Raw genomic sequence first — 13828 nt, 5'->3', positions numbered from 1 at the left:
ACAGCATGGTAACCACCTGGCCCTGGTCAGTCTTCATGCTCCCCTGGGGTTCATCCCTGCACCAGAACTAGAGAGTGGCTTGGCGCTGGCTTTCATTGGAAGGGCACCAGAGGATGATGGGGGCTAAAGAGAGGAGCGACACTCACATCATAGGCGCCAGCTTTGATCTGCTGGTACAGGCGGTGCTGGTCCTCATCCCAGAATGGGGGGTACCCAACCAGCAGGATGTACAGGATGACCCCTGGAGAGAGGAGGACCAGAGAACCTTCAGCCCGCGGTGGGGAGACATAGGGGGAGGGGAGTGATGGGAAAGGAGAGAGGGGGCCCCAGAGGCCAGGGTGCAGCCAGGGGCACTAAAGGGCCTTAGGATGAACTCACCACAAGCCCACAGGTCCACAGGCTTCCCGTATGGGTCCTTCCGCAGCACTTCTGGGGAGAGGTATCCAGGAGTCCCTGCAAACCCTGCTCCCAGACACACAGACAGGCAGACACATACACAGAGGTTGTCTCGTAAGTACCCTGGAGCAAGATCCTGCTGGAAGAGGGGATGAGGGTTGTTCTGGAGCTGGGGAAAACAGCCCCTGTCCCTCAGGTGCACTTGGGCTTGTACTGTGCAACCCCAGTCGGCCCAAGACATAAGCCTAATAAGCCAGCAAAGCCTCTAGATCAGACCGACAACTACCTAGCACACCTGTCACCACTTCCTACTTCAGAGCCAGTGGTAATCAGTCACAGAGCTTCTTCCTACTGGGTCCTGACTCAGGATCATAAGCTTCTCAGCACCACTCTTCCAGGAGCCACTAGCGATCCATTGCTGGTGGCTTCTAGATGAAATGCACCTGCCATGTCAGCCCCAGGCTGAGAGCCAAACCCTGGCCCACTCTGCACCCCCTTGTTGAAGTTGGTCATGGGACGTCGGGAGGCCTGTCCTAACTGACTTTGCCCCTTGGGTAAGTCTCTTTATCTTCTAGTCCTTATTTCCTCATCTGTCAAATGAAGGATTAGAGATTTCTACCTTAAGTGCCTCCCAGTGTTGTTGAGAGGGTCAATTGAAATAATGGACACCCAAGGTATTCTAACAAGTAATTTTAAGAATAGTTACAAGTTACTGAGTGTATATGCTAAGCATTGGGCTGAGCTCGTCATACGCCTGGTCACATTTAATCCTGACACGACTCCTGAGGAACATACAATTATTATCCCCATTTTACAGATGAGGAATGAAGGCACAGAGAGGTGAAGTGACTTAGCCAAAGTCACATACCTTATAAGTAGCACAGTCTGGATTTGAACCCAGAACTCTGGTTCTTAACCACGTCTCAATATTGCCCACTAAAAAGTACTCCCAGGTAGCTGAAAGAGGCCCAGTTATACCAAAATCACAAAGCAGGCTGGATCGTCTGAGTTTAAGTCCTGGTCTATCCCTTTTAAACTTTCTTGACCTTCTGCAAGTTTCCTGCCGCTTTTTTCCTCATCTTTAAAATCAGGATAATAATCTTAAGCACCTAGACTATTAGGGCAGCTCTGTGGAAACTTCCCTAAGGCCTTCAACCACAGGGAGCCCTTTGGGGAGGAGAGATGGCAGAGGGGAGTGACAGGAAAGGAGAGAGGGGGCCCCAGGGAGCCCTGTGGAAGCCTGTAGGTTCCCATGCCTGGGCCCCAGGGACACAGATGGGTGCTGCCCACTGGCTCAGAGGCTAGGTGGGGCAGGGCCTCTGCTCTACCAGCCCCGGCTGGCCCAACAGCATCTCCAGCCATACCCACTCAGGCAGGGGGTTCCCAGAGGCTGATGTGTCAACACAAATGGGTGCTGACCCCCAACACTCCTGCCAGCCCACCCCACTTACCAAACCATGCCTGCTGCTCCCCCTCCACCTCTATGGCCAGGCCAAAGTCTGCCAGCTTCACTGCGGCACCCTTGAGCTTGGAGGCCAGCAACAGATTCTCAGGCTTGTCAGGACCAGAGAAGAGGGAGGAAGGGGAGGAAAGCGCCAAGAGACAGTCAGCAGATTCAGAGCCTCACCTCTGGGGCCTGGGCTCACAGGAAGAACAGCCCGGCCCTCCGGGGCCCCTGGTCTCATCTCCAGCCCCGCCTCGGGTTCCTGAGTCTCAGTCCACGAGAGGGGACTACCCTATGGCAAGACGTCCATCCGCTACAACAGAAAGGCTCTTTCTCCATCGGCCACTCCTCCCTCCCCACTTCAGGGTCTGGGGCCGGGCTGAGGTGAGAGCGGGGTAGTACTGTCACCACCTCAATAAGAAAGCAGTAGCAGCAGCAGCATTGATTGTGCCCCTACTATATGCCAGCCTCTGGTTAAATGTTCTGCGTGCATCGCCTTATGTATCATCTCAATGACCCTTTCGGGTAGGTATTATTACCTACATTTTCCACAGTGGCCTTCTTACGCCCCGTGAAACAGTCCATCTTGTTTCCACCTCAGGGCCTTTGTGCTCCCTGTTTTCCTCCTCTAATTTTTTCCCCCAAGCTTCACAAGGCTGGCCCCTCTGCTTTGTCCAGCCCTCAGTCTCATGTCACCCCATGGAGGAGGCCCTCCACGGTTACTCTATCTACAGGGGAAGGCCTCAGGCATCCTCTGTCTTTGCTCCTGTTGTTACCTTCATAGATCTCATCACTATTTGCAATGATTTTCCCCATCTGTCTATGTGCTTGTTCATCATCTGTCAGCCCTGGGGAATGTGAGTTCCTTATCTGTCCTGCTCACCACTGTATCACCAGCACCTAGGTTGGGGGGCCACACAGCGGGCACTTAATCAGTATTTGTCACGTATACGAAGATGAGAAAACTGAAGCTCAGAGAGGTTATGTGACTTGGCCAAGATCACGCAGCTGGGAAGGGATAGAGCCAGAATCGAGGCAAAGTCTGACTCTAACTTAACTGCTCTAGGCTGAAAGATGATAAGGCTTATACATGGGGGCAGCGGCTGACTTGGGAAGTTCCCACACCTGGCCTCTGGGGCATGGAGGCTGCCACTTAGCACTGGCTCAGCCTCCAGAATTCCTCCACTTCCTGCTGGTCCCTTCACCGTGGGACTCAGGATGGAGGGGGCGCTAACAGTGTGGGCTGATTTAGATAGTCCCAGTTTCTTATCCCAGTGCTGCCCACCTCTATGCCATGACATGTGGACAAATTATTTCACTTCTCTGAGCTTTAGTTTCCTCTGAGAAAAATGCCTACCTTATGAGGTGGTGCATGGATTAACTGAGATAATCTGTGTAAGCACTTCGCTGTGGCCTGCGGTAAGTGTTTGGTAAATGTTAGTACTCCTATTTTCTGCTTGCGGAGGGGCTCAGAGTCTCTGAAGACTGTTGGTTTTGAGTCCTCCTCTGATCCCCTTCCCAGTGGGACTTCTGAAGGGCCCCACCTCTGACCTTTCCCTGTCTAAAGCTAGGCTGGACCCAAACAAATATAGCTCCCTCCGCCTGGCTCAAAGGCCTCCTTTGTCCTTTGGGGACAATGTTCCTAACATGTCCTGGGTCTCGGTAGCTGTCCTGCCCTGATTTGATGAATGTGTCACTAATTATTGTATCCAGAGTGGCCTAAATTTGGGCTGCCTCTCCTCCTTCCTCCTCCAGTGCAGGGGCTGCAGCTATAATGGGAACAGGCCCTCTGGGAGAGCTGCCCTGCAGTCTGGCTGGAGACCCTCTTCGAATGCACACTCGTCTCATCTAGACTGAGCCACAGGGAGCTTGCCTAGGGCTCGGGAGAGAAGCCATGGCCTGCCCAAGACAGTCAGAGACGGGCAGGGGCTCTCTTCAGAGCACTGTGCCCCAAAGAGGGACCCAGACCAGTGGAAGCATGCCCAGGGAGGGTGCCCAGGATGAGGATGGCCTGGAAATCACATTCCAGGGGGACTGTGGCAGGGGTGGGTACACCCTGCAGAGGACTTAGCAGCTACAACAAAGCTGCTGGAGTCCCTCTAGGGCTCTTCCAAGCTGGAGGTTTGGTCTCTGTGTGGTTCTAAACTGAGAACTGAGGTTCAGGGCAAAGCCTCTCCAGCAGGGAACAGCATCCCCCAGTGGTGCAAGGGGCTACCCCATGGGAAGTGAGCTTGCCGTCACTGAAGAACAAAAAGCAGAGGTTTGATGGACCTCTGGCAGGGTCACCCTAGAAGGGGTTGCTGAGAAAGCAGGAGCTGGATAGAGTGGTCTTTTGGCACCAGACTCCCAAGGTCACAGGATCTGGGGTTAGAAGGCCAGAGATCCCCCACCCTAGCTCAGGACAATTGAACTGCATGTTCTTGGGCAAATTGCTTGAACTCTTTAGGCCTTAGTTTCCTGCTCTGCAAAATGGAGACAATATGAACTACCATGAGGCTCAGTAGCGGACATCCATGAAGTCCCTGCTGAAGGGGCAAGGCCGTGCAGCTGGTGCCAGTCCTAGACTCTGCAACCTCCTTCAGGTAAAAGGAAGGAGAACTGCACGGGACTAGAGTCTGGGTTTTCTTCTCCCCTGGCCTGCCAGAGATGCAGGAACAAGACTAATAATGCATCTGTATACCAGGCCCTGTGCTATCTCATTTCACATCCTCACCAACCCTTTGCAGAGGTTGCTATGGCAACCCCCATTGTAAAGAATCTGAGGTTCAGGAAGGTCATGCTACTAAAGGCTGCATGGCTAGAAGGTGGCCTGGTTGAGATTTGGACCCAGCCTGCCTTCTTCCCCACCCACTATAGCCAATAAAGACAGTGTAACTGTGGCTCACCCATCCTGGCACAAAGCACGTGGGCTGGGAGTTGGAAGAGCAGGGGGCCAAACACAGATGCTCTACCTTCCTGAGCTCAGTTTCCTCATCTGAACAGTAGCAAAAATAATCTCACCCACCCCACCTTCCAGTCTAACACAGAGAAATTAAAGGGATTTTGATCATGTCCGGCTCTGCAGGAGTAGGGACGTGCAGAGGAGAGAGGGGCTCCCAGGGTGAGCCACACCCACGCTGGGTTGCTCACCTTCAGGTCCCGGTGCACCACCCCCATCTGGTGGCAGTGCAGCACAGCCTCCAGGATCTGCTGGATACAGTGACTAGGGAGAGAGAGAGGAAGGGGTCACGGTGATGTGAGCACAGGCCTCCCCTGGGAAGCTGACAGCAGGCAAGAGTGCCCTGTCCCCAGGTGCCATTGCCAGGCAGTAGCTGATACTCACCTGGCATCCGCCTCACTGTAATACTCCCGGGCCACGATATCTTCAAACAATTCCCCACCAGTGACCCTGGGGAGACAGGCACGGAATCACCCTCCGATAGAGGCAACAGGTGCTGCCTCATCTGGAGGAGTCTCCAGGAAGCTAAGGATGGGGACCAGGGACCTCAGGACCTCAGCCACAAAAGGGGGGCCCTAGGGTCACTGGGGTGTCCCCTGCTGCAATCCCCTTCCAGTCTTCCAGAGCACCCTTCCATTGACTCCAGTCCTCTCTCCTCCTCCATCCCTGGCCCTTCTTCCCCACCTAACCCAGGTTGGAGTCTGGAGGTTAGGGACACTCAGAGCACATCACTAGGCTCGTTAGGAAGCCTATGGCCTCCCCCATGATTAATATCTCAAGGGCTATTTTTTATCGATGAGACTGGCCCCATCACTAATTTTCATTGCCATACCAGGAACTACTGTGGCCTAACATTTCATTATTGCTTCTCTTTGAATCAACACTCTTCAAAAAAAAAAATTAAACATATTCCAGAAGGAAACTTTATATTGCCACTGAAAATGGAAAACCAGCATCACTGGCCACAAATAGAAGAGAAGCAAAAATAAATATGGGATGAAAGCTAAAAGTGTTTGTTGGTGTTTTAGGAAAGTCAGCTTGCACTGCTTGGGTGGCAGGCCCACCACATTTGGGGAAACTCTGGACCACAAGAGGGAATTCAGCCCAAGAGGTCCAGTGAGGCCATCCCTGATTAGGCTGCCCCGACATCCTTGGCACATCCCAGGGCGGGGCCAAACTCACAGGTCGAAGATCAGGTAGTGGTGTCCCTCCTCTGAGATGCTGTCATGGAGTCGGACTGTGGGCGGTGCGAGGCAGTTGGTTACAGTGGGACACACTGCTGCCCAGGCCCGCCCTCCCTCTCTCCCCTCCCCTGTATATCCAACACCCCACGCTCCCAGTCACTGAGTACACACCAGGTGCCAGGTGCTTTGACAAGTGCCGTTGAACAAGGGCTCACTGCATTGAGTCCAAATAGACCTTGGGCATTACTGAAAGGGAGCTGAGCTTAAACACGAAAAATGCCTGTTTAGGTCAGAGTTTAGCGCCCTCCCCTCTCCGAAACCCTGTTTAGTTGCTGGGCAGGCCTAAGTCATGGAAAGCCTGTGGCTCCGATCTCTGCCACTTACTAGCCGTGTGACTTCTGGCAAGTTGCTAGGCCTTTCTGAGCCTCTCTTTCCTTGTCTGGACAATGAAAATGAAACCCCTGGACTTGCAGGCTTGTTATGAGAGTTCCAGGAGGCATGCAGTTGGTGCTCACTCAGTGCTGCCTGAGCTAATATCCTGCTCTGCTCCCAAGTCTGAGGAGATAATGGAGCATGGAGGCCAGAGGCAGGAGTGACAGGGTCCCTGTGTTCTGGCATGCTGAGGAGCTGTCATCTCTTCACACCCCATTTACCCAGAACAGAGGCAAAGCTCCCAGGAGCCCAGGGCTCCCAGCATGCACCCCTGAGCTATTAGAAGGAAGGGCCTGAGTCCTGGAGCTGACTCTGGGACCACATCCTGTCAGTCAAGAGCAAGTTCTCACAAGACAGGGCTCACATCCTTCCCCGCACCACAGCCTAAAAATGTCCATGCAGGGGCGTGCTGGCTCGGTGAATGACGATTCATCCGCACAATGGAAAATGGCACAGCTGCTAAAATAATGCGGCAGTTATGTATCTACTCGTTCAGAGTCATCTCCAAATTATGTTGCTTGGTGAAAAAGCCAAGTGCAAAACAGTATGCGTAGTACTTTTTTAAAGGATGTATTTAAGTTTATATATGGCATACGTCTCTCTGGAAGAATACAGAGAAGCAGGCACTGGGGCGCCTCTGGGGAGGGGAATTGGGGGAGTTGGGTCATGAGAGGAGACTCACTTTTCACTATGAATCCTAGTGCCATCTGAATGTTTGCCAGGTGCATATATTTCTGACTCAACATTGAGTCCCCTGAATTGTTTATGGCTCTCATAATTGCACATGAAGTTTGGAGAGAGGCAGGCATCAGATACCCCAGAGCTGGTGCCTGTAGGGAGAGGTGGATGGGCTCCAGAGATGGAGAGGGAAGGGGCACAGATTAAAATGAAAATTTAGGCTGGGAGCAGTGGCTCACACCTGTAATCCCAGCACTTTGGGAGGCCGAAGCAGGTGGATCACCTGAGGTCAGGAGTTTGAGACCTGCCTGGGCAACATGGTGAAACGCCGTCTCTACTAAAAATACAATACAAAAATTAGCTGGGCGTGGTGGCGCACACTTATAATCCCAGCTACTCCAGAAGCTGAGGCAGAAGAATTGCTTGAGCCCAGGAGGCGGAGGTTGCAGTGAGCAGAGATCGTGCCACTGCACTCCAGCCTGAGCGACAAAGCAAGACTCTGTCTCAAAAAAATAAAAACTAAAATAAAATAAGATAAAATAAATAAAAATAAAAATTTAGGCCAGGTGCAGTGGCTCACCCTGTAATCCCAGCACTATGGGAGGCCGAGGCGGGTGGATCACTTGAGCTCAGGAGTTCAAGACCAACCTGGGCAACATGGTGAAACACCTCTAGAAACATCTCTACAAACAATACAAAAATTAGTTGGGCATGGTGGCAGGCACTTGTCGTCCCAGCTACTTGGGAAGCTAAGGTGGGAGGGTTGTTTGAACCCAGGAGGCGGAGGTTGCAGTGAGCCAAGATTGCCCCACTGCATTCCAGCCTGGGTAATAGAGTGAGAATGTCTCAAAATAATAATAATAATAATAATAATATAAAATGAAAATTTAAAACATTCTTTAATGATGACACATATTTATAAATAATAACTAAAAGATGTTTTAAATATATTCTAAAGCAAAATCTTAACTCTTAAAGGCACATGTAATTCTGCTTTAATTCCTTTCAACATTTTATTATAAAAAATTCAGGTGGGCGCAGTGGCTCACGCCTGTAATCCCAGCACTTTGGGAGGCCAAGGCAGGCAGATCACCTGAGGTCAGGAGTTTGAGACCAGCGTGGCCAACATGGAAAAACATTGTCTCTATTAAAAATACAAAAATTAGCTGGGTGTGGTGGCAGACGCCTGTAGTCCCAGCTACTCGGGAGGCTGAGGCAGGAGAATTGCTTGAACCTGGGAGATGGAGGTTGCAGTAAGCTGAGATCACGCCACTGCACTCCAGCCTGGGCGTCAGAGCAAGGCACCATCTCAAAAAATAAATAAATAAATAAATAAATAAATAAATAAATAAATAAATAAAATTCAAACATACAGTTAAGTGAACACCCAGATGCCTACTACCTAGTTTCTATTATTAATGTTTTCCTATACTTGCATTACTACGTTTCTATCCATTCCTCTGTCCATTGATTTATTTAATTTTTAGTACATTTCAAAGTAAACACAGGCTTAATTTTTAAAGTGTACATGTGTATTGGCCAGGCGTGGTGGTTCACGACTGTAATCCCAGCACTTTGGGAGGCTGAGGCGGGCGGATCATGAGGTCAGGAGATCGAGACCATCCTGGCTAACACAGTGAAACTCTGTCTCTACTAAAAATACAAAACAAAATTAGCTGGGCATGGTGGCGGGCACCTGTAGTCCCAGCTACTCAGGAGGCTGAGGCAGGAGAATGGCGTGAACCCAGGAGGTGGAGCTTGCAGTGAGTCGGGATCATGCCACTGTACTCCAGCCTAGGTGACAGGGTGAGACTCCGTCTCAAAACAAAACCAAAAAAAAAGCATAAATGTGTATTTAACTGTATTTTTGGTGTGTAGAATCTGGCAATTCTATACCCGGGCCCTGCCCAGAACCCCTTTGGTAAGTTGGTGCATCCAAACCCCACGTGCTGGAGTGTGGGATGCTAACAGCACCTGAATCCCTGACTCAGGCTCTGCTTCCAGGGAACCTGACCTAAGATGATACACGTAAGTATACAGTATTTGAGAAGGCACATATATCATATATCATATGGTAGCACATATCATTAAATGTTAATTCTAGATGTGAGGTTATTGGAGATACTTTAAAAAGTATTTGTCTTCTCATTTATCTGCAATAAACGTGTATTGTTAGTGTATCAAGGTAAAGTTTTGCAAAAGACTCTTCCCTCTCCCTGTCTTCCTCCACGTGCTCTCTGGGAAGTGAACCCTCTCCTATTCTTTCTGGTGAGCCATGATCTCTAACTTCCCTTTCCTGAGTGTAAGAAGCTCTGAGAAGCCAAGCTACAGCCAGAATCATCTCAGAAAGGGCTTTTAGAACCACGGCAACAGGCTTTGGAAGGAACCCAAAAAGACTGGGGTCCCAGATCTACCCTCTGACCCGGGGCCTCAGCCCCTTTAGAGAATGTCCTCGGGTCTCAGGGAAATTGACAGAATTGAGGGAGGTTTTCTCCAGACCTGACTCTCACTCAGATGGTGCCTTTGTGTTGATGGTAAGGGGCACACTGGTTGGAATTCAGCCCCTACTTTTGCAGTGCACCACATGCGTGATGACACTAGAGTTGGCTTCAGTCCCTGAGGTCGAGGCACACCTCAGAGGCCAGGAGACAGAATTTCTTGTTTCAGGGCTGTTTTCACACACAAAGCCTCCCCTCCCATCAGTGGAGGCTGCCTGAGGAACGACTCAGCCAGAACCCAAAATTCAAGGGCCATAGGCTATCATCACGGTCCTGCCTCCCGGTGGAGTGACTGACGTGTCTGCCCCCATTGAGTCATTCTGTCACTTTTGACTGTTTAAAATATTGTCATAGAACAAACTAATCTGTAACCTAGCTTTTTATTTATGAAGCTTGATTCATGCACTTCTGGCATGCCTGTGATTTTCCAACAGTGCATTTTTTTCTTGGAGGTTGAAGAACTTGTTCCCTTATTTTTGTGTCCCCCTGACACCACATTTGTGATATCCACTTGGGAAGCTAAATAGAAGGACTAGGAACCCCAGGGCTCTGGAGTCAGACTTGCTGAGTTCGTCTCCCAGATCCACTTCTTACAAGCTCTGTAGCTATGGGCAAATGACTTAACCTCTCTGAGCCTCCCTTCCAAACAGTAGTGCTAATACCATTGGACTGTTGTGGTCATTAATGTGATGATTCCTGTAAACGACTTAGCACAGTACCTGGCACTAGGAAGAGTTCGATAAATGGAGATACTGTCATCTTCATCACTGACCTACCATGCTTCCCTTCCCCACCACAAATCACCTACTAAACTTTCAGGTTGTCCCTAGCACAGTCCAAGTCCCCTGTGCCTTGGGGTGGCCTTCTGGCGTCTCCCTCATCTGCAGGTGGTGATGGTACAGACAGCAGGTTACTGACCTCTCCCAAGAAGGATCTGGGAGGCAGGCGCTTTGTGTGCAACACAGTTGGACTGACCTGTGCTGAGCCAGGGACCTCACTGACTTGGTCCCCTGGGGACTGGGCAGTGGCCACGCAGAAGCAGTGACCAGTAGTAACCTTGTCCAGATTGGCCAAGCAGGCTGAACAGGACTCAGTCCAGCTTCTCTAGGGACAAATTCACCTTTCAGGTTTTGAGGCCACATCTGTACCCCTTTGCATGTCTTTGGGAAGATTACAATTTTGAAGGAAGATGCTTGGAGGATCAGGAAAGTGCACCCCCCAAGGAACCTTCCAGCCCTGATAGCAGCTCAAAGTGCCTCTGGGGTCTTCCTGTGCTGGCTGCTCAGCTCTGCTTTCCAGCCCTGCCTGTGCATCAGCCACCACCCCCACTCCCATCCCCCATCCTCACTTCTCCTGCACATTCTGAGTGCCTAGCAGAGACCTTGGCATGGGGTGGGTCTACGATGCACCTGACATCGGGTGAATGAAGGAAGGAGTAAATGACTCAGTAATGATGATGATGATGATAGCTACCATTTCTGAGCGTTTACCACATGCTAGGTTTTGTGCCAAGTGTTTTACTTGCACTATCTCATTTTACCCTCCCAATAGTCCTATAAGGTGGGTGCTGTGATTATCCCCACTTCACAGAGGAGGATACTGAGGCTAAGAGCTTCACAGTCTGCCCAAGCTCAAACACTTAGTTAACGGCAGAGCTGAGATTGAAACTTGGTGTCTGACTGCAAACCCCATTCTCCCAACCACCATGTTATATATAGTGCCTCCAGTGACGACTAAAAATCCTGATGGCCCCGAGGAAAGACAATCATATGGAGTTTCAGGCAAGAGGATGTCTTCAGGCAAGGTTGTTCTGAGGGAAGGTGTTGATTGGGGAAAAGGGGGGCAGCTTAATGATAATGACTGTTATCATGCTATGGTCTATTGAATCATCACAATCCTGTGAGATAGGCATCAGTTCCATTTTCCAGACAAAACTGAGCTTCAAAGTGGTTGAGCAACATGTCCAGGGTCACACAGCAATGAAGCAGCAAACCCAGGATTTCAACTGTAGTCCGTCATCTCCAAAGCCATAACGTACTGCTTGCAGTCACACGCAGTCACATACACACATACACTCACATGCACACATTCACACACACTCTCCAAAGCCATAACCTACTGCTCCCCATTTTATAGCTGGGAATGAGAGGGAGAGGGAGGTGCAAACATGAGGAGGCAGTGTTGACCTGAGATAGCTGCAGTTATGCAGCAACACACACACACACATTCACACACTCACACACACATTCACACACACTCACATACATGAATTCACACACATGAATTCACACACACATTCACACACACATTTACACAGACTCACATACACACATTCATACACACACCCACGTGCATTCACACACTCCACACACTCACATACACTCACACTCACATACACTCACATACACACATTCACGCACACACTTACACAGACATACACACCTTCACACACATTCATACACACGTACACGGCATTCACACACACTCCAACACTGTCACATACACACACTCACACGCTTTCACACACATTCACACACACTCCAACACTGTCACATACACACACACACACAGTCACATACACACATACACTCACATGCACACATTCACTCACAGACTCATATGCACACACACAATCACTCACACACTGTCACACACTGTCACACACTGTCACACACTCCCCTCCTTCCACCGGAGCTGGTAGCCTCTGTAAGGATCATAAGATCTTACAGTCAGAGATCACTCCCAACCCGCTCCATCACACGGCTGGGGGGCTGGGGGCCTGGAATGGGCAGGGGCTGCCACAGGACATTAGTAGGTCAGGGACCAGGGTTGAACCAGGGCTGCTCCCTGCCAGCCACAGGCTGTCTCTCTGATGCTGGTCCTGGAGCCTCTGGCTGCTGTTTGTTCAGGGAAGGGGAGGTGCCTTCCGGGTATAAATAGCAGATGGAGATGCTTCTCCCTGGGAGGAGAGTTAACCCTTGGGGCCCTGGGCACGGAGAGAGGCTTCCCTGCCTTGTGAGAAGGCGTGGTGGCTGTCAGAGTCAGAAGAGTCCTTAGCGATCACCTAGGCCCTGCTCCTCAGTGTGGTCTATGAGTCAGCAGGCTTGGCACCTCCTCAGAGCGTGTTAGAACTGCAAAATCCCGGCCCTACCCCAGGCCCAGTGAATCTGAGTCTACCTTCTCACAAGGTGCCCAAGACGCTGGTCCAGACAGCCCTTCCTTCATGAGGATGGGGGAAAGTGATTCAGAGAGGGCAGTGCTCCTGCCCAAGGTCCCAGAGCAATTCCCTGACAGAATTAGCTCTCAAAGCCACACTTCCTGCCCTCATGACTCAGGACCCTGATAGGCAGGGATCAGCCCCCAATTGCACAAGGGCTGAAGAAGGGGGCCAGGCAGTGAGGTGTTGTTTCAGAGCCCATCCCCATGGGTTCTGCTGCCCTGGCTCTGTCCCAGCCCGCCATGGCCCAGCCTCTCCACGCAGCCCGTGCCCGGCCTGCGGGCCAGGGCCTGAGTTGGAGCTTGCCCCTGTAGGCAGGCAGGTGCCAGGTTGAGGGAGGAGGGCAGGGCCACTGCACCAGGCTGAATCAGCATGGGGGTGGGTTTGGGGAAAGGGCCACAGCGGTCAAGGCCAAGCGTTTCCCCCTGGCCTATTTTCATCTCTCCCAGAGCTTTAGAAGTTTTCCTGAAACAGCTTTTCCGAAGGAGGCTGCCGGCAGTGTGGGATGGGAGGAAGGGCCTTTCTTCACCTTCCCCCGAAACAAGCTGGCTCTGAGGAATGTGGAAACCATTAAAGACGCCCCCTTTCCCATCTCTGCTGCCTCCATCCCCAGAGAAGAGAGCAGCTGCTCTCCACCCAGCCCGCAAACACCCACATGCCAGAGTGGGCAGGGGAGCAGGGCCTGGCCCCCCGCGCCCCTCTCATCCCGCAAGGCTCACCAATGTTGGGGTGCTTCAGCAGGCGGCAGATGCGGGCTTCACGCTCCAGCTTCTGATGGTCTGAAACACAGAGACTCAGGTGAGTCCCGGGTGAAGGAGGAACCACCACCCTCCATCTCCCGCTCCTCAAAGCCTCCTACTATCTCCACCTCCCAGGGCAGCCCCTGGGGGCTGGAAAAGCTCACCTTCTGGCCAGGGCCTCTGAGTTCTCCAGGAAGACCATGGGGTGCAGTGGAAAGAGGAAGACGCCTGGGTTGCAGTGACTCAAGCACATCCCTCACCCTCTCTGGCCTCCCTTTCCACGGCTCTAAAATGTGAGGCT

At 51.4% G+C, this 13828-nt stretch overlaps 1 protein-coding gene across 5 annotated transcripts in view; it reads right to left on the bottom strand.

The window, feature by feature from the left end:
• The window catches only part of CAMK2A (calcium/calmodulin dependent protein kinase II alpha), a 70280-nt gene that overhangs the window by 31476 nt on the left and 24976 nt on the right, over nt 1-13828 (bottom strand). For all 5 annotated transcript variants that reach the window (XM_026454440.1, XM_026454441.1, XM_023226975.2 and 2 more), the window contains 7 exons: nt 13507-13566; nt 5961-6015; nt 5163-5228; nt 4970-5042; nt 1848-1950; nt 379-462; nt 147-241 (listed from right to left, as the gene is read on the bottom strand). In XM_026454440.1, coding sequence (XP_026310225.1) covers nt 147-241; nt 379-462; nt 1848-1950; nt 4970-5042; nt 5163-5228; nt 5961-6015; nt 13507-13566 — 536 coding nt within the window. The remainder of the gene's footprint in view (nt 1-146; nt 242-378; nt 463-1847; nt 1951-4969; nt 5043-5162; nt 5229-5960; nt 6016-13506; nt 13567-13828) is intronic.

This window comes from Piliocolobus tephrosceles, chromosome 4, assembly GCF_002776525.5.
Source record: "Piliocolobus tephrosceles isolate RC106 chromosome 4, ASM277652v3, whole genome shotgun sequence".
In the NCBI taxonomy this organism is placed as follows: Eukaryota; Metazoa; Chordata; class Mammalia; order Primates; family Cercopithecidae; genus Piliocolobus; species Piliocolobus tephrosceles.
The sequence above is the reverse complement of the archived record's forward strand: the minus strand, read 5'-3'. Positions and strand labels throughout refer to the sequence as shown.